Genomic DNA, 18,992 nt, shown 5'->3' with positions numbered 1-18,992 from the left:
TTGGGCAGACTCTGGCAGCCATGCAGCAGGCTCAACAGCAACCCCAACCCCAATTGCAAGTGCAGATACCCCAGATGCCACGAGATAAGCGTGGTGAGTTCATGAGAGGGCACCCTCCTACCTTCGCCCATTCTGCTGACCCCATGGATGCAGAAGACTGGCTGCGCGCAGTGGAAAGGGAACTGCGCACCGCCCAATGTGATGACAGGGAGAAGGTTCTGTATGGTTCCCGCCAGCTGAGGGGAGCAGCCCAGTCCTGGTGGGAGTCCTACCTCGCCACCCATGCTGACCCCGAAGCCATCACCTGGGAGGAATTCAGCGAGAGTTTCCGTCGGTACCATGTGCCCGAGGGACTGATGATCGTGAAGAAGGAGGAGTTTCTGGCTCTGAAGCAGGGACCCCTGTCCGTTAGTGAATACAGGGACAAATTTCTGCAGCTGTCTCGTTATGCACCTGAAGATGTCAACACTGATGCTAAGAGGCAGTACAGGTTCATGAGAGGTTTGGTGGATCCCCTGCATTACCAGCTGATGAATCACACCTTCCCACCTTCCAACACCTGATCGATAGGGCAGTTATGACTGAGAAGAAGCGTAAGGATATGGAAGATCGGAAGCGCAAGATGAGTGGACCCCAGACCGGAGGCATCAGCCGTCCACGTTTCTCAGGCAGTTCATCTCAGCAAGGTAGATCTGGTCACCCACAGGGATATCAGAATCAGAATCAGCGTCCGCATCAGCAGCAGTTTCAGAGGCAGTACCCGCAGCAGCAGCAGCAGTATCGCCAGCACAGCCAGCAGGGAGGTAATCAGTATCAGAAGCAAAACAACCAGGCACCTCGCCTTCCTGCCCCAGCAGCAAATCAGAGCAACCAAGCAGCCCCAGCACAAGGAGGAGGCAGAGGATGTTTCCACTGTGGAGATCAAGGCCATTGGGCGATGCAGTGCCCAAAGAAGATGGCTCAGCAGCAGGCCAACCCCAATGCTCCAACAAGACAAGGTGTACTGCAGCCGGCAGCAGGCAATCGTAACCAAGCGTACAACCGTGGGAAGGTGAACCACTTGGAGGCCGAAGCGATCCAGGATGCACCAGATGTGGCAGTAGGTATGTTCTCAGTCGAATCTCATCCCGCAAAAGTGTTATTTGATACTGGTGCAACTCATTCATTTGTCACTGCAACCTGGGTAGAATTGCATAACATCTCAGTAGAGGCAATGATGCCACCCATGAGGATTAATTCGGTTGGTGGCAAGGTGCAAACAGATAAAATATGCTCAAATATAATGGTGGAAATAAGGGGGATAGGATTCCCCAGTGACTTAATAGTAATAGACACCCCTGGGATAGATGTTATTCTAGGGATGAATTGGTTAATGAAGTATGAAGCAAATGTTAGTTGTGACAAGCGGACCGTAACATTGAAGTCCCCGTCAGGAGAAGAGGTAGTGGCCGAGCTATGGATGCCTAAGTCAGAAGAGGGAGTCTGTCACCAGATTTCAGTTGATAGTAAGGAGCCCAACCCGCTCGAGACTATCAAGGTCGTGTCAGACTTTCCGGATGTGTTTCCCGAGGAGCTAACGGGCATGCCACCCGAGAGAAAAGTCGAATTTGCCATAGAGCTTATCCCTGGTACCGCCCCCATTTCCAAAAGAGCTTATCGAGTGTCTGGACCAGAATTGGTGGAGCTCAAGAAGCAGATAGATGAGATGTTAGAGAAGGGTTACATCAGGCCAAGCACCTCGCCTTGGGCCGCTCCAGTGTTGTTTGTAGAAAAGAAAGATGGTACCAAAAGGATGTGCATAGACTACAGAGCCTTGAATGAAGTCACTGTCAAGAACAAGTACCCCCTGCCAAGGACAGAAGATTTGTTCGACCAGCTCAGAGGTGCCAGCGTATTCTCGAAGATAGATCTGAGGTCAGGCTACCATCAACTCAGAATCCGACCCTCGGACATACCGAAGACAGCATTCATCACCAAGTATGGGTTATATGAATTCACAGTTATGTCCTTTGGTTTGACAAATGCACCAGCCTTCTTTATGTACCTGATGAACAGTGTGTTCATGGATTACCTGGACAAGTTTGTGGTAGTGTTCATTGATGATATTCTCATATACTCTCAAAGTGAGGAAGATCATGTGGAGCATTTGAAGATGGTATTGCAAAGACTTCGAGAGCATCAGTTGTATGCCAAGCTGGGCAAATGCGAGTTCTGGATTCATGAAGTCCTGTTTCTGGGTCACATCATAAACCAAGATGGGTTAGCAGTGGATCCAAAGAAAGTGGCAGATGTCCTGAACTAGAAAGCACCGAAGGATGTTCGTGGGATCAAGAGCTTCATTGGAATGGCTGGATACTATAGGCGTTTCATTGAAGGCTTCTCAAAGATTGCTAGACCAATGACAGCGTTGCTAGCGAAGAAAGTTGAGTTTAAGTGGACCCAAAAGTGTCAAGAAGCATTTGAAGAACTGAAGAACAGATTGACTACAGCTCCTGTGTTAGTCCTGCCTGATGTTCACAAGCCATTCTTAGTGTATTGCGATGCTTCTTACACCGGATTGGGATGTGTGCTAATGCAAGAAGGAAGAGTTGTAGCATACTCATCTCGACAGCTGAAGATTCATGAGAAAAATTATCCCACACATGACCTGGAGTTGGCAGCAGTGGTTCATGCTTTAAAGACCTGGAGACATTACCTGTATGGGCAGAAGTGCGACATCTACACAGATCATAAAAGTCTGAAGTACATATTCACCCAGTCAGAGTTAAACATGAGGCAGCGAAGATGGTTGGAATTGATCAAGGACTATGAGTTGGAGATACATTACCATCCAGGCAAAGCCAATGTTGTTGCAGATGCCCTGAGCAGGAAGAGTCAAGTCAATATGTTGGCCTCGTACCCGATGCCGTATGAGTTAGCCAAAGAGTTTGACAGACTGAGCCTCGGTTTCCTGAATAGTACGCAAGGAGTAACAGTGGAATTAGAGCCCACCCTAGAGCGGGAGATCAAAGAAGGGCAGAAGGATGATGAAAACATCAACAAGATCCGGCAGCTGATCTTAGAAGGAAGAGGCAAAGACTTTCGAGAGGACGAAGAGGGAGTAATATGGTTCAAGGACCGATTGTGTGTCCCCGACCTCAAACCTATTCGGGAATTGATCCTCAAGGAAGCTCATGAGACAGCCTACTCCATACACCCTGGAAGTGAGAAGATGTACCAGGATTTAAAAAGGAGGTTTTGGTGGTATGGCATGAAAAGAGAGATCGCAGAATATGTCGCCATCTGCGATAGCTGTCAGAGAACCAAAGCAGAGCATCAGAGGCCTGCCGGATTGTTGCAGCCATTGCGGATTCCTCAGTGGAAGTGGGATGAGATCGGGATGGATTTCATAGTTGGCCTACCTCGTACCCGGGCCGGTTATGATTCCATCTGGGTGGTTGTGGACCGCTTAACAAAGGTGGCCCATTTCATACCTGTGAAGACATCATACACCGGAGCAACGTTAGCTGAGTTATACATGTCACGGATAGTCTGCCTTCATGGTGTGCCGAAGAAGATAGTGTCAGATCGAGGAACGCAGTTCACCTCTCATTTTTGGCAGCAGCTACAAGAAGCTTTGGGCACACATTTGAACTTCAGCTCAGCTTATCACCCACAGACAGACGGTCAGACTGAAAGAACTAATCAGATCCTAGAAGATATGTTGAGGGCCTGTGCGTTGCAAGACAAGTCAGGATGGGACAAAAGGTTACCTTATGCAGAATTCTCCTACAACAATAGTTACCAGGCCAGCTTGAAGATGTCGCCGTTTCAGGCACTCTATGGACGGAGTTGTAGGACTCCGCTGCATTGGGACCAGCCTGGAGAGAGACAGGTGTTTGGCCCCGACATCTTGCTTGAAGCCGAAGAGAATATCAAAATGGTTCGGGAGAACCTGAAGACAGCCCAGTCAAGACAGCGAAGCTATGCGGACCGAAGGAGAAGAGAACTGAGTTTTGAAGTGGGAGACTACGTCTATCTGAAGGTGTCACCTATCAGGGGAGTCAGAAGGTTCGGAGTTAAAGGCAAGTTAGCACCCCAGTACGTTGGGCCATATCAGATTCAAGCAAAGCGTGGAGAAGTGGCTTACCAGCTCAACCTACCAGAAAGTTTGTCAGCAGTGCACAATGTGTTCCATGTGTCGCAATTGAAGAAGTGTCTGCGAGTACCAGAAGAGCAGTTGCCAGTGGAGGGTTTGGAGGTCCAGGAGGATCTGACCTACATAGAGAAGCCAACGCAGATTCTGGAGTTTGCAGACAGAGTCACCCGGAGGAACACCATCAGAATGTGCAAAGTCAGATGGGGTCACCACTCCGAAGAAGAAGCAACCTGGGAACGAGAAGATGATCTGAAGGCCAAATACCCTGAACTCTTTGCTGACCAACCTTGAATCTCGGGGCGAGATTCTTCTAAGGGGGATAGGTTTGTAACACCCTGAATTTGGGGGTATAAAATTTCTTTGCTCATATTCACAAATTCAGGTGTTACTTCCCTTTTCTCATCCTTTCTCATTCTTTTCTTTTTCATTTCTATAGGAGAAAAGTGCTTATTTTATTTGTAATTATAAGTTTGATAGGTTAAACCCTAAGGGAGTATGAATTGTTGCATCATGTTGAACCCTAGATTTCACTTTTGCTTGGTGCATAATTCTTGGAAGGTCTAATTTGAATTTGTGGCTTATTTGGATTTGAATCAAATGGAGAAAATAAAAAGAAAAGGGAAAAACAATTCCAGAATAAAAAGAAAAGAGAAAGAAGCCCACTCCCCCGCCCCCCTCAGCCTTTCGGCCCAGCTAGGCCCATCCCGCGCGTGCGCGCTCTTCCCCCCCCCCCCCCCCCCCCCCGCTCTCTCTGCCCTGGCGGGCCCGCCCGTCAGCGCGGCTGCCTTCCGCGCGCCCGCCCCCGCTCTCCCCTCTCTCTCTGCTCGCGGGCCCGGCTTGTCAGCCCCGTCGTCCTCGCGTAACCGCCGCCCGAGCTGCGCGCGGCCGCCTTCTCCGCGCCCACGTCGCGCGTGGAGCTCGCAACCGCCCCGCCCCTGGCCACTTGAGCCCAGAGCCCCACTCGCCCTCTCCCCCTCCCTCATTTGCGCTCCAGCAGACCCCTCTTCCACCTCTCCCTCGCTGTGCGCACGCCAGAGCACCGCCGCCACAAATCCCCGCCGTTCCGAGCTCGTTTCCCGGCCGCCGTTGGAGCTCCGCCGTGTCCGTTGCCACGGTGAGCTTCGCCCCGGCGTCCGCAACCCGGGACGCGCCCCAATTCCCTCTCCCCCTCCCTATTTCTCTCTGCCCGCGCTCACCCGCCGTTCCCCGTGCAGCCGCGGAGGTCCGCCACCGTCGCCCCGGGCCACCGTCGCGCCATTGCCGCCGCCGAGGAGTCCCCGGAGCCCGCCTTGAGGTAAAGAACCTCTCCCGCCCCTATGGACCCGTGTATTGCCTTCTGTTGCGCTTAATTCCTCGCCGGAGTAGATTAATGCCGCCGCCAAGCCGCTCTGCCGTGAACCGCCCCCCTCCGGTGCCCCTGCCCCGACCCAGACCCCACCAGAGGACTCCCCGTGCCCTCCCCAACCTTCACGGCCGATCAGGTCGCCTCAGAGCCCCGCCAAACGCCCGCGCCCCTCGTCTCCGGCGAGTCCTCCGCCGCGGGGACGAGCGCCACCGCCCCAGCTAGCCATAGAAGAAGCCCAGGCCGGCCACCCGATCCCCACCGTCCGTCCCAGATCGGGCGGTCCTGTTTCAATTAGGCCGAAGCCCATCCTGGCCGTCCGCCAAAGATCCAGCGGCCCAGGCCCGCTTCCCCCACACCCCGCCTCCCTGCCGTTGGGCCCCGCATGTCAGGCCGCCTGCGCGCTCGCGCTGCCCGCCGGTCCCGCCTGTCAGCCCGCCCGCGCCCTCGCGCTGTCGGCCGGTCCCGCCTGTCAGCCCGCCCGCGCGCTCGCGCTGCCGGCCGGTCCCGCCTGTCAGCCGCCCAGGCCGCCGCGCGCTCGCGCGCCCGCCCGCAGGATCTAATCCTGGCCGTTCGCCTGAGATCCGACGGCCGTAGTAGCCCGATACCCCTTCGCCCGCGCGTTTTCTTAAAGAGACCCCCGGTTTTCTGGAATTTGAACCCGCCATCCCTGGTTTCTCTCAGTTAGGTCCCTGGACCTTTTATTTAATTCAAAATAGGTATTTAGGGTATATTTTTAACCCCTAAACTTGTAAAATTCATAACTTTGTCATATGAACTCCAAATTAAGTGCTTCAAATTGCAAAATGCTCATGATGTTTTTGTCTATCTATTTAAACAATGTTTCCCTGCTGTTTCCATGTACCAATTAATAGTTAATCACTAGGATAGGATTAAGGCTATTGGAACCCTATTTGAGATAATTAGAAGTTGGTAGACTTTAATAAAAGTTAGAATACTTAAGTTTATGGACTTAAACACCTAAGTTTAGGAACTTAAAACCATGTAATGATTTAATCCCTCTACTGACTTAAACCTGATTAGTGGATAATGAATCACTTTGTATAGTCCTCTACCCCAGACCTAGGGAACACCAGAGTGCCTATCCCTTTTCAACTATGAACTTGTGATCTCTGTGCTGCATATGTTTGGTATGTTGCTTTTTGTTTGTTATCTTACCAAGTGCATAGTGTGAATGATTACTTTACGTAGACAACGAGCAGTCTGTGTTTCCCGAGGAGGTTGCAGAGGAAGTCCCTGATCAGCAGTTTGGTGAAGGCAAGTGTCCTCTGTCCCATTATGTCCTATTCATTTATAACTTACTACCCCGCATTACTTACTCGAAACCTAAGGATTGACTAGCTTTTCACTTTACTTTATCCTTGATGACCTTATGGGTTGTTATGGTTAGCACTCTGCTATTGCCTTAACTTAATCAATGAACATGATGTGACTATTTATGATACTGTTATCCTGATGATGTTGATGATCTTGTGATACTCTAGGGGGCTCAGGCTGTTTCCTGAGTACCTCTCCGTAAGGACTGGTTCGTTGAGAGACCACCCGGGATAACAGTGCAACCATGAGGGTGAAATGGGATGCCCTTAGCTGATTAATTGGGTGAACTAGAGGTGTAGTTGCTTAGCCGTCGTGCCGTCAATGGGGTCCAGGCACAGTGCTTGCTCTGCCGAGGCTGAGTGCCGAGGTTCTTTCGTTTTGCTCTTTGTTAGCCACTCTCCTGCGGGGAGGGGTACTGTGTTTATCAAACTGGAGAAACCTAACGGGCAGCTATGATCTCTAGGGAATCTTTGTAAAAGCTACGTAGTGATGCCCTGCCGGACCACCTAGGTAGTGGTCAATGGGGATTAGCTCTCCCCGGGTAGAAAGGGAATCATGACTCATGGGTAAAGTGTGCGACCTCTGCAGAGGGTAGTGAAACTGGTATATCAGCCATGCTCACGGTTAAGAGCAGCCTTGGGATCCTCTTTGATTAGAGATACAGATGGTTCGAGATACATGGATTATGTTATGGTTTTGGTTCGACTATGATGATGATGTTCCTCGATGAGGAAATGGTTTACGGGTTGGTTAATGCTAAAATCTGGCTCCTACTAATGATAAATACCTGACCAACTAAAAGCAACTGCTTGAGCCTAACCCCACATAAAGCTAGTCCACTTCAGCCAAACGGGACATTTGCTGAGTACGTTGATGTGTACTCATCCTTGCTTTACCACAAAACACCAGGTTGTCCGAATTGTAACCACTGCTCAGGAGAAGGCGAAGCCGTGGAAGGAGACTTCCAGGAGTTCCAAGACTACGACGAATTCTAGGTGTGGGTCGGCGGCAACCCCCAGTCAGCTGCCTGTGAAGGCCTTATCTTTACTGCGTTTCGCTAGTACTTTGATTTACTTGTTAAGACAATGACTATGTGGAAGTCCATGACTCAATGATGTAATAAGTACTCTTTTATGATATTACTCGAGCATTGTGTGATGATGTTCATTTATGTAATCGCTGTGTACGTGAGTTCTGATCCTGGCACGTACATAGTTCGCATTCGGTTTGCCTTCCAAAACCGGGTGTGACACCCCTAGTGGTACCTATTGCTATCTTCGGATGCCTGAGGGGCTTAAAATACTGGAGGAAGCTTCAGCAGAATGACAGCCAAGGTCCTTCATTCTCAAATAGGCACTTTTGGAGACTTGTTCTCAAATGCTATGAATTAAGAACAAGGCAACATAAAATGTTAAATATCAAAGCCCTTCGTCCTTCGAAGCATTATTTCCCTTTGGATATAATGGATTTCGGACGAAGGTTATGAAGGTCACACCTTCATAATTATAACAAAAGATAAAGGAAATTTATACACAAAAACACGAAAAAATAACATGATTACTTTGAACATTATTATTAATTTATTTCTATTTATTTTACTTATATAAACAACAACAAATTACAAATGTACCTTCGGCTTGAAGGAAAGTAAGGATACAGGCGTGATGATAATGCCAAGTCAGCGTGAACAGTACGGGAGTACTGTTCATCTATTTATAGGCACGGGACGCAACCCGTGTAAAATTACATTAATGCCCTTTGCTTTTACCAGTAACTCTATAGTAATTCTTCGAGGTCTAATTTGGCTTTTCATCTTTAAGTCGGTTCCTCTTTTCTGCAGTCATGCCGAAGCTTTTCTGCACATAGCTTCGTGATCGTTTCATCCTTCATCATGATCGTCTTCCATTTTAGTCAAGCTTCATCTTGACCATGCTCTTGTATACCCGCAACCTGATTCCGAAGATACCTGCTCGCATACTTGGAAAACATTATGAAATTATGTTTTTGAGGACCTTCGAAAGCCGAAGGCCCCCAACAGTAGCCCCTCGCAATATTAATTTGCTGTAATGATAAATTCATATTGCGATATGGACGAAGGCCTTAAGCCGAAGGTCCGAAAAAACACCTTCTCTTTGCTAGAATAGCAACAGTCTTTGACAAGCGGGACCCTCCAGTTTTCAACGCACTAGGTGTATAAATAAGAGCCCATCACGGGTTTATTTGGCACGCTCTCTTGCCAACTGCTTTTACTCACCCAAGTTTTAGCCTGCGCGCAACAACACTTGCTTGGCCTTTTAGATTTTTGAGCTTCGGTTTCGAGAGTACTTTATCAGCGTTTTCAAGGATGTCTGAAGATAAAAAAGCTGTTGGTGATTCGAAGCTAAGTCTTTCTAAGGAGATGCATCTGGGCTTTCTTCAATCAATGTCGAAGACTAAAACAGAGAAGATTACTAAAGAAATTTTGGAGGGTTTATCTGAAGATACTGGTGACAGTGACAGTTATGACGCGGATAGTGGTGGTGAAGAGTCCGAAGATCGACCGTGGCGACCAAGTCACACAGTCTTCGGAAAATCGAGCATCAAGCAGAGTCATCTTGATAGTATGAAGGGAAGGTATTTTCGAGACATGTCTATTGTGAGGGCAGATGCCAGGGAGAAGACTACGCCTACTTCTCGAAGAGAATGAAGTTGTAATCTTTCGAAGCTTCTTGAAGGCTGGACTGCGATTTCCTTTGAGCAGTTTTGTCGTGGAAGTACTGAAGATATTTGAAATCTACCTTCATCAACTTACTCCGGAATCAATCATAAGGATGGGCATCTTCGTCTAGGCCATGAGGAGCCAAGGTTTAGAACCAAATGCAAAAAGCTTATGCAACATACATGAGTTATTGTACGAGACAAAACCCTGGGGTAAAGAACAGTATCACAACAACTTCGGCTGCTACAGCTTCGGCTCCCGGTCTGGGTCAAGCTGCCCCGTGCCAACCTTTCGAAAGAGGTGGCCCGGCAACTGGATGACGGAGTGGTTTTACATGAAAAATGATTTGAATTTACAGGAAGATATTAAAAGTATCATTATGCGTCCCATCTGGCAACGCTTCGGACTACGGAGGCCGAAGGTGGAAATGAATGAAGCAGCCGAAAAATGCCAGAGAGCCTTCGGTGTTGTTTGCTCTTTTATTGGGACAAGGGATCTAGTTCAAGAACATATTGCCTTCAGAATATGGCCACTTGTGGAAAAATGGGAAATGCCGAAGGAGACCATTAAAGAAACTGATGAAGGTGGACTAGTCAGGTTGAAATACACATTTAAATACGGAGATAAATTCATTGAACCAGATGATGACTGGTTGAAAAGTATTGAGGCCATCAGTGATGAATTACTTGGTGTATACTCGAAGGCCGAAGATACTGCATTGTCGGCGGCCTTCGGAGGCCGAAAAAGGAAGAGGCTCAACCGAGTATTTGATGCAATTGGGTTTGTCTACCCCGACTACCATTATCCAGCACGGGGTGAAAAAAGAAAGAATACATCTTCTGCGAAGGAAACTGCTTCAGCCGCTCCTAGCGAGCCGGCGCCGAAGAGAAGGGTAAAAGTTCTCACACACCGGCCACAGTGCCTGCATTTGTCGGTGGGACTCCTTCGGCCACTGAAGCTAAAGAGACAACTCCCTTGCCAAATATTGAAGTGCTGGCCGAAGTGCCAGTGACTGAAAAAATAGAAGAAATGAGGGCTGAAGAAGTAAAGACATCAGAAATCTTGAGTCCTTTGACAAAAACTGAGGCAACAAAAAGCCAAAAGGGTCCAACAGTGACCCCTAAAAGAAAAAGAATGGTTAATGTGCTAGATGTTTTAGAGACAATCAAATCTTCAAGCACAACTCCAAAGAAAATTGCTAAAACTTCCGAAAAGCACACTGAAACCTTTGGCGCCGAAGCTTCAGAGCCACAGTCTGAAACTGAAGCCGGGCCTTCAGAGCCCGCCAAGGTGGAATCCTTGGAAGCTAAAAAAACAGAAATGGCAGAACAAATTTTGAGTGAAGAAATTGGCACTGCTACCCCCGAAGCATCTTCCAAAATACATGATTATATTATACGACATGCTTCGGGGAAGAGATTATCTGAAGAAGAGATTTTTGAAGCTAATCACTATGCCCGAGAACTAAAGTATCCGAAAGGGGCCTTAGTATTCAACGGCACAGATGAAGATGACTTCTTATACTGCCTCCCAGACAACAAAGAATTATCTGTCTGCCGGGAGATGGCTAGAAGTATGGGGTTCCCGAAGCTTGAAGCTGGGCTCTGCGCTATGACGAAGGACGATCTTGCGGATAGCCTTGCATATAATAGTCTGAAGGTATGAGAATTGTATATTTGGAAATTTGTAATTTTTGAATCATTATTTTATTCTTATACTAATTCTTTTTTCATATAGGGTTTAATACTGAGCAATGCTTTGAGAGCGCAAAAGAATGCCGATGACGAGAGCTATAATATTGCTTTCAACAACCTACGAACAAAGGTTATTAAGATGAGGAACGAAGCTTTGGAAAAAGATAAAATTCTGCTTACACTGGTGGATAAAATAAAGGAAGACGAAGCTACCTCTAAGGCTCAAGCTGAAGCCCAAAAACACGAAATTCAGGATCTTCGGAAACAGCTGGCCAGAGCTAAAGAAGAACGCATACTTGAAGAAACAAAACGAGAACTTAGTGATCAATGGGCAGATCATTTGGAAATAAATGTTGAAGAGCTTCGGGCATCCATGAGAAGGTGCTATGACAAATCCATAGAGTGTGTTAAGAAGATAAAATCCAGCTTCGCCAGCGTTGGCGCATTCTCTAGCGAAGAAAATTTCACAAGGGGGAATCCAGAAGGCCCGATTGAATGGATCAGCCATGAAGCTGAGGCCTTCGAAGAAATCTTGAATAGCCACGGAGACATATGCGCTTTTTCAGGCGCCAGGGGAATTGCTACTGTTTTGGAAAGAAAAGGCTGTGAGCATGTGAAATCTTTAGCACAATCCGAAACTGCCTTATCTTCCGAAGATATAAAAGACCCCTCGGCCGAAGCAAGCCTTGTCGGTGGGAAATTTTTCACCGACATCTGGGACAATGGTGGCCGGGAAGTGGCCAAAGAAATTATTCAAAAAAGTGAAAAAGGCATCCATGATGCTAGAAAAATAGCAGAAGCTGCTGAAAAAAGCGCAGAGCCCGAAGAGCAAATATGTATTAACTAGTGGTTTTTATTCTGTTGTAATTTTTGATTTCAAACTTTGTTCACGGTTTGTAATAGTAATATAGCCGTATCTTCTCCTCCCTCAGAACCTGCTGAGGCATCTCCGGGCCCCCATCCGAAGGGGGACGACGAAATTAGAAAGATGGCCGAAGCCATCATGGACAAAGTTGTCGATCAGCTACTGAACAAAGCTGCAGAAGTAGTTCTTAGGGAAGATTAAATGCTATTGTAAGAACATTTGGAATGTAACATGTGTAATACTTTGTAACTTTGAATGTAATATATAATCTATTTGTGGTTCAATTCTTTACGATGCATGAAATTTTGCATACATACCGTTTTTTTGAGCCTTCGGCGAAAAAACACCTTCCCTTCTTTTCATGCTTCGTGAAGAAAATCTTTTATATATCACAAGAATTACCATACTTCTCTGATGAAGAATATACAAGCTTCGTGAAAACGTTCTCCGAAGCTATAAAAAAGTTTTATGTTGTCTTTCTGATGAAGCTACTCTTCTTCTCAATTTATCTTGTGGCTTAGCACGATTTTCTCTTTTTCAAAACGTTCTCCGAAGATCAATACTGTATCTCCTTCTTGTTCCACATGCAATATGATGTATGATGCTTATGTTATGCAAAATGATATGATGATGTTATGTTATGCAAAATGATATTTGTGCCGAAGGTACACATATCCCTGCAGTAGAGCACACAATCTTTTTATATCAGCGCTGACTTTTCGCTGTAAGCCTCCTTTAGGAGCTTCTTCGCCTTTTACTTCAGCGGAATCAGCGTTTATTTTTTGCTGTAAGCCTCCCTTAGGAGCTTCTTCGCCTTTTACTTTCAGCGGAATCAGCGTTTATTTTTCGCTGTAAGCCTCCCTTAGGAGCTTCTTCTCCTTTTACTTTCAGCGGAATCAGCGCTTATTTTTCGCTGTAGGCTCAGAAAACTTACACTGCGCTCCCTTAGGAACGACTTTTTACTGCTTCGAATAAATTGCACTGTGTTCCTTAGAACAAATTTTTGATAATTCAAAGGTCCTTCGTGCCACCATAAATTCTTATGCTTCGGCAACTCAAGCCTATGGAGAAGATATATTTTCATTATGGCAAAAGGAGAAACTGTTACAAGAAATTGAAAAACGATAAAAAATACTTAGACTTCCCATAATTGTTCCTTATTTACAAGAAAGTAATACTGAATGTGAAAATGCGAAAAAAACTGCTGTCGAAGTAGGATATCTTCAGTAAATGTGCTTCGACTCTGGCACAGTGCTATTGACTGTGCGAGCTTCGGACTCCTCTCTGAAGTCCCGCTGAAGGTGAGTGTGCTGACTCCCTTCTGGCTGCTGACCTCGCTGCGTTGGTGGTGGCGGTGGAGGCTGTTGCCAAGATGCTTGGGGTTGACTTGCCGAAGCAACAGAAGCTGTAGGATGATTGCCTACATATTCTGGAATGTAAGGCGAATGGTATGAAGCAGTGTGCATGACCTGCTTCAGCTGACTTTGTTGTGCTGCAGCTTCTGCTATCTCCTTTTGCTTCTGGATGGTGACATGGCACATCCTGGTGGTATGGCCCTTGTCTTCACCACAGAATAGGCAGTAAATTCTTCTTGGCTGATCCCCAAATCTTCCCCCGAAGCCCCTGGCGCCTCTGCCCCTTGGCGCTGGCGGCCGAATAGAGCTTTGCTGTTGCCCCGAAGCTTGCGAAGAGATTGTGGCCTTTGCTGTTGGCTCCCTCTATCATCACTTTGAGTGGAGTTATGAATTGACCTGACGTGCCTCAGATGAAATCTTCCTCCGAAGCCCCTGATCAATTCAGAAAACCTGAATGCCTCCTCCCTTCTTTGGCGGAAGTCATTGTCAGCTCGGATATACTCATCCATCTTCTGGAGCAGCTCTCCAAAGTTTGTGGTGGCTTCCTGGTAAAGTATTGCGCTGAAGGTCCCGGCCGAAGTCCCTTAATCATGGCCTCAATGACAATTTCATTGGGCACTGTTGGCGCCTGTGCCCTCAGACGCAGAAACCTTCGGACATACGCCTGAAGGTATTCTTCGTGGTCCTGGGTACACTGGAATAAAGCTTGAGCAGTAACTGGCTTCGTCTGAAACCCTTGGAAGCTGGTTATCAACATATCCTTCAGCTTCTGCCATGAGGTGATTGTTCCTGGCCGAAGAGAGGAGTACCAGGTTTGAGCGACACTCTTGACGGCCATGTCCAGGAGTACCAGGTTTGAGCGACACTCTTGACGGCCATGATAAAAGACTTTGCCATGACTGCAGTATTGCCACCATACGAAGATATGGTTGCTTCATAGCTCATCAAGAATTGCTTCGGGTCTGAATGACCGTCGTACATGGGGAGCTGGGGTGGCTTGTAAGACTGGGCCATGGTGTAGCCTGCAATTCTGTTGATAGAAGAGAAGCATCATCAAAAGCAAAATTTCCATGATGGAAATCTTCATACCATTCGTCCTCATTGTAGAAGCCCTCCTGATGAAGCTCTCTGCGCGGAGGCCTTCGGTTCTGGTCATCCTGAGTAAGATGATGAACCTCTTCCGAAGCTTCATCTATCTGCCTCTGAAGGTCAGCTAGACGAGCCATCTTCTCCTTCTTTCGTTGCACCTGTTGATGGAGCATCTCCAGGTTTTGGATTTCCTGGTCCAAGTCGTCCTCCGGAGGCGTTGGACTGGTGGCCTTCCTCTTCTTGCTCTGGGCCTCCCTAAGAGAAAGGACGTCCTGATTGGGGTCCAGCGGCTGCAGAGTGGCAGCCCCTGTCGCTGAAGCTTTTTTCGGCGGCATGACGAAGGTGATGCTTGCCGAAGATGTTCAAAGCTCAAGAAATGGAAGTGAGTTCACCGGAGGTGGGCGCCAATGTTGGAGACTTGTTCTCAAATGCTATGAATTAAGAACAAGGCAACATAAAATGTTAAATATCAAAGCCCTTCGTCCTTCGAAGCATTATTTCCCTTTGGATATAATGGATTTTGGACAAAGGTTATGAAGGTCACACCTTCATAATTATAACAAAAGATAAAGGAAATTTATACACAAAAACACGAAAAAATAACATGATTACTTTGAACATTATTATTAATTTATTTCTATTTATTTTACTTATATAAACAACAACAAATTACAAATGTACCTTCGTCTTGAAGGAAAGTAAGGGTACAGGCATGATGATAATGCCAAGTCAGCGTGAACAGTACGGGAGTACTGTTCATCTATTTATAGGCACGGGACGCAACCCGTGTAAAATTACATTAATGCCCTTTGCTTTTACCAGTAACTCTATAGTAATTCTTCGAGGTCTAATTTGGCTTTTCATCTTTAAGTCGGTTCCTCTTTTCTGCTGTCATGCCGAAGCTTTTCTGCACATAGCTTCGTGATCGTTTCATCCTTCATCATGATCGTCTTCCATTTCAGTCAAGCTTCGTCTTGACCATGCTCTTGTATACCCGCAACCTGATTCCGAAGATACCTGCTCGCATACTTGGAAAACATTGTCAAATTATGTTTTTGAGGACCTTCGGAAGCCGAAGGCCCCCAACAGGCACGAAGCAAGAAAATCACATTGCTGATTTGCAAGAGACATTTGCCAATTTCAGGCAAGCTGGCCTGAAGTTAAATCCAGAAAAGTGTGTTTTTGGGGTGAAGAAGGGCAAATTCCTTGGCTGTTTGGTATCAACGAGGGGAATTGAAGCCAACCCGAGCAAGATCGAAGCTATCCTTCGGATGGAGCCGCCAAGCACAAAGAAGGGGGCCCAACGGCTGGCAGGAAGACTAGCATCACTGAATAGATTCATATCCAGATCAGCAGAAAGAAATCTGCCATTCTTTGAAATATTGAAGTTAGCCAAAGTTTTTCAATGGGGACCGGCTAGCAAAAAGCTTTCGAAGAATTGAAGCAATACTTGATCGATCTAACGACACTAGCTCCACCTTTGCCAGGGGCTCCATGTGACACCCCAGGTGTCAGTTTCGTGTTACGTCGGGAGATTCATCCCAATCTCGGATGCTCAGTAAAAATTTCTATTTTCTCGATCGTGTCTATCTCTGATTATCAGGATTATTCATGGAAGCTCACCGAAGTCGGAGTTATTCGATCGCAAGAAACAACCAATTTTGGAGCCTATTAAAACTTTTATTTCTCGGGACGAATGCCAACTTGTTATTCATTCTCTAATTATAAAATCTCGTCTAAAGCTCATTTAATCAAAACTCTCGACCATTGTTAGTGGATCTATGCCCGAATCCAAATCATCGAACTTCAATCGATGTCCGACTATTTTAATCCGAGTCCGTACTCTCAAACGAAATGCTCTGTTGTGTCGGTATCTAATTATTTTTTATCCGACTCGGCCAAATATCTCGTGTCCGAACCAAACTCAAAACCCCGTATCGACAACAATTTTAAAATATCACGATTCACCTTCTCCGACTAAAATCCAAAGCCGATCAAATCTCAGGACGATTTATTTTCGAATCATGCGTAGGGAATTATTTCCGAGCGAATTCAAATCAGACTCTCGACCGAGTTAATCGCTCAATCGTCCATTCATCTGAACTGTATTTCGGAATGTTCTCTGTTGAGACAAATTCCGCAGGAGCGTTTGTATTCTAGGAAATGATTAGCGATCCGATAATCTGTGTTTAATCAAAACACCATAAAATAAAATGGAAATAAATTAGCGCGGCCCGGTTTAGTGTTTGGGTCAGCCCAACCCAGCCCAATAGGCCCACTAAGAAACCCTAACCCTACCTCATGCCTATAAATAGGAGCCCTCTCTCCTTGCACTTGGCTATTTTGCACTCCCACCCCTCAAAAATTTTCAGCCGCCACTCTCTTCCTCCTCCCACGCGCAGCAGCATGGCACCCTTTCTTCCTCCCTGCTCCACGGCAGCAGGCATGGGGCTTGGCTTCTCTCTCCCATGGTGAGCAGGCCCTCTCCTTCCCCATGGGCGCGCCCCCTTCAGGCTTGGCTGCAGGGACAGCGCCCTCCTTTCCCTCTGCTGTCCAGGCGCGGACGCCCCTTTCCCATGGCCGAGCTCAAGCTGCCGGGACCCGACGCGGCGCCCCTCTGTTGCAGGTCGAGCGTCCTCCTTGCTCCTCCTCCTAGCGAGCGGCTGCAGCAGGGAGCCTTTCTCCCCTACGCGCTGGAGCTCCTTGGGCCGACCTCGGCGAGGTCCATGTCCATGGCGACGCAGCAGCTCCATTCCTCCATGGCCATGGCGCCCCCTCCCTCCTCTTCCCTGCCGCGGCGAGGAAACGCCGGAACTCGTGCCCTCTCTCTGGTTTGGGTGGAGCAGCGCCTTCCCCTGCTATCTCCTCCCCGACGCCCGTTGGAGATGGCACCCAATAGCCCCGGCACCTTCCTTTGCTTCGTCTCGCTGCCACCGCTGCGCACGTGCCAAGTGTTCGACAAAATGTCGAGGGAGACGTGTTGTTGCAGCACTGTCGGCGCTCACCGGTTGGTTGCTGTTTTTGCGCAGCCCCAACATCATCGTCGATCACCACCAGTGAGACCACGACGATCCTTGTTCGATTCCGCATCGGCGTTGTTTCCCTATGATTAATTGTGTATGTGTGCTGTTGTGTTTTTGTTTTGTGGAGGAGTGGAACCCCGTGTTTTGCGAGGAGAAGGCAAGCCGCTCAACGCTCGTCGGACGTGCGGGGCTATGCACAAATCGGAATCGCCATCGTTCTTACAAACACCGATTGGGTTTGTTTTTGGTGAGCCGGTGCATGTCGCTCTCGATTGACTCGATTAATAAATTATATAGATGTGTGTAAAATGTTTCGGTATTACGCATTGGTAGGATCACATTTGTGATTGGAGAACAAGAGGTTGTTTGATGTGTGCGATTTGTAGTTTGTATAATTATGTTTTGGTCGATGTGGTGTACATTGGTGTTTGAATATATGTGGGTATAAAATGTTTTGGTTATATGCGGTGGCAAGGTCGCATTCATGTTTTGGTAAACAAATGTGTCATGCTTGTTTTATGTGATGAGTAAGTCTGCAAATACAAGGGATGTGAGGATTGAATTAGTGCACGTATGTGTGTGGTGCCGTGGTGTATTATGGTAATGGTGGCGTAAGATGTTTATTTGAGATGTGCGGTTATATGTCGTAATATGGTTATACTCGCGACGAGGAAAGATGTATGTATTGTGTGACCCGACGTTTAGGTTGCTATTGTATAATCGTGTGAAGGATGCTCCCGATGGTCATGTGACTAAAGGGTGATGTAGTGGTAAAGCGAGAAGTAAGTTTAATATTTTTAAAACGATTAGTTGATAGCATCTGTCGGTGTCGTCATGCTTTCTGTTGTATGGCGGGTCGATGCCTTGCCTTGTCAAATATTGCATTCCATTCCCATTGGGTAAAATAAATATCTTGTTGGTTGATTAGAGGTCTTATATGAGCGTTATCGCAGCCCAAGAATTATTGGAAACAAGTAGCATTCATAAGTCGGTCCTGGTTAAAATTGAAGAACAATCTGATAACATATGCACCTAAGTGCTTTAGGTCATTCAGTAGCAAGTAAGTCTTATGGAGTTTTATGCCAGATGTTAATGCCTCTATGGTAGACCTCCTAAAATATGGTGTTTTAAGTGACTTGTGTGTTGTCCAGTTTAAGTTGAGAAAAGGTTAAGAAACATTAATTAACCTGCTCCCACCCATGTTTTGAGTTGCAATGTCTAAATGGGTTGCTAAGTCTTATGCTGTGATTAGCCAACTAATGTTAAGTAGGAGTCAATTGCATTAAGTGATTGTTATGTATATGTTGTGTCTCGGATTTCGATAATAAAAGGCTGGCCGACGAATATGTTGTATAGCGGCCTAGACTGTTGCTCTGGTTAGCCAACTTGTTAGATGGCTTGGTTAAGCTCGTAATCATGGTGAATTGCTTGTTATGGTTTAAATGCGCAT

At 46.9% G+C, this 18,992-nt stretch overlaps 1 protein-coding gene across 1 annotated transcript in view; it reads left to right on the top strand.

Annotated features, from left to right (window-relative positions):
* The window catches only part of LOC118473452 (uncharacterized), a 53,724-nt gene extending 35,758 nt beyond the window's left edge, over positions 1 to 17,966 (top strand). Inside the window, exons 2-3 of the mRNA XM_035962830.1 lie at positions 16,835 to 17,575; positions 17,670 to 17,966. Of these exons, the coding sequence (XP_035818723.1) occupies positions 16,835 to 17,575; positions 17,670 to 17,849 (921 nt within the window). The 3' untranslated portion in view covers positions 17,850 to 17,966. The remainder of the gene's footprint in view (positions 1 to 16,834; positions 17,576 to 17,669) is intronic.
* Positions 17,967 to 18,992: the final 1,026 nt, after the last annotated feature.

This window comes from Zea mays, chromosome 9, assembly GCF_902167145.1.
Source record: "Zea mays cultivar B73 chromosome 9, Zm-B73-REFERENCE-NAM-5.0, whole genome shotgun sequence".
Taxonomy (NCBI): domain Eukaryota; kingdom Viridiplantae; phylum Streptophyta; class Magnoliopsida; order Poales; family Poaceae; genus Zea; species Zea mays.
This window is presented reverse-complemented; position numbering and strand designations above follow the sequence as displayed.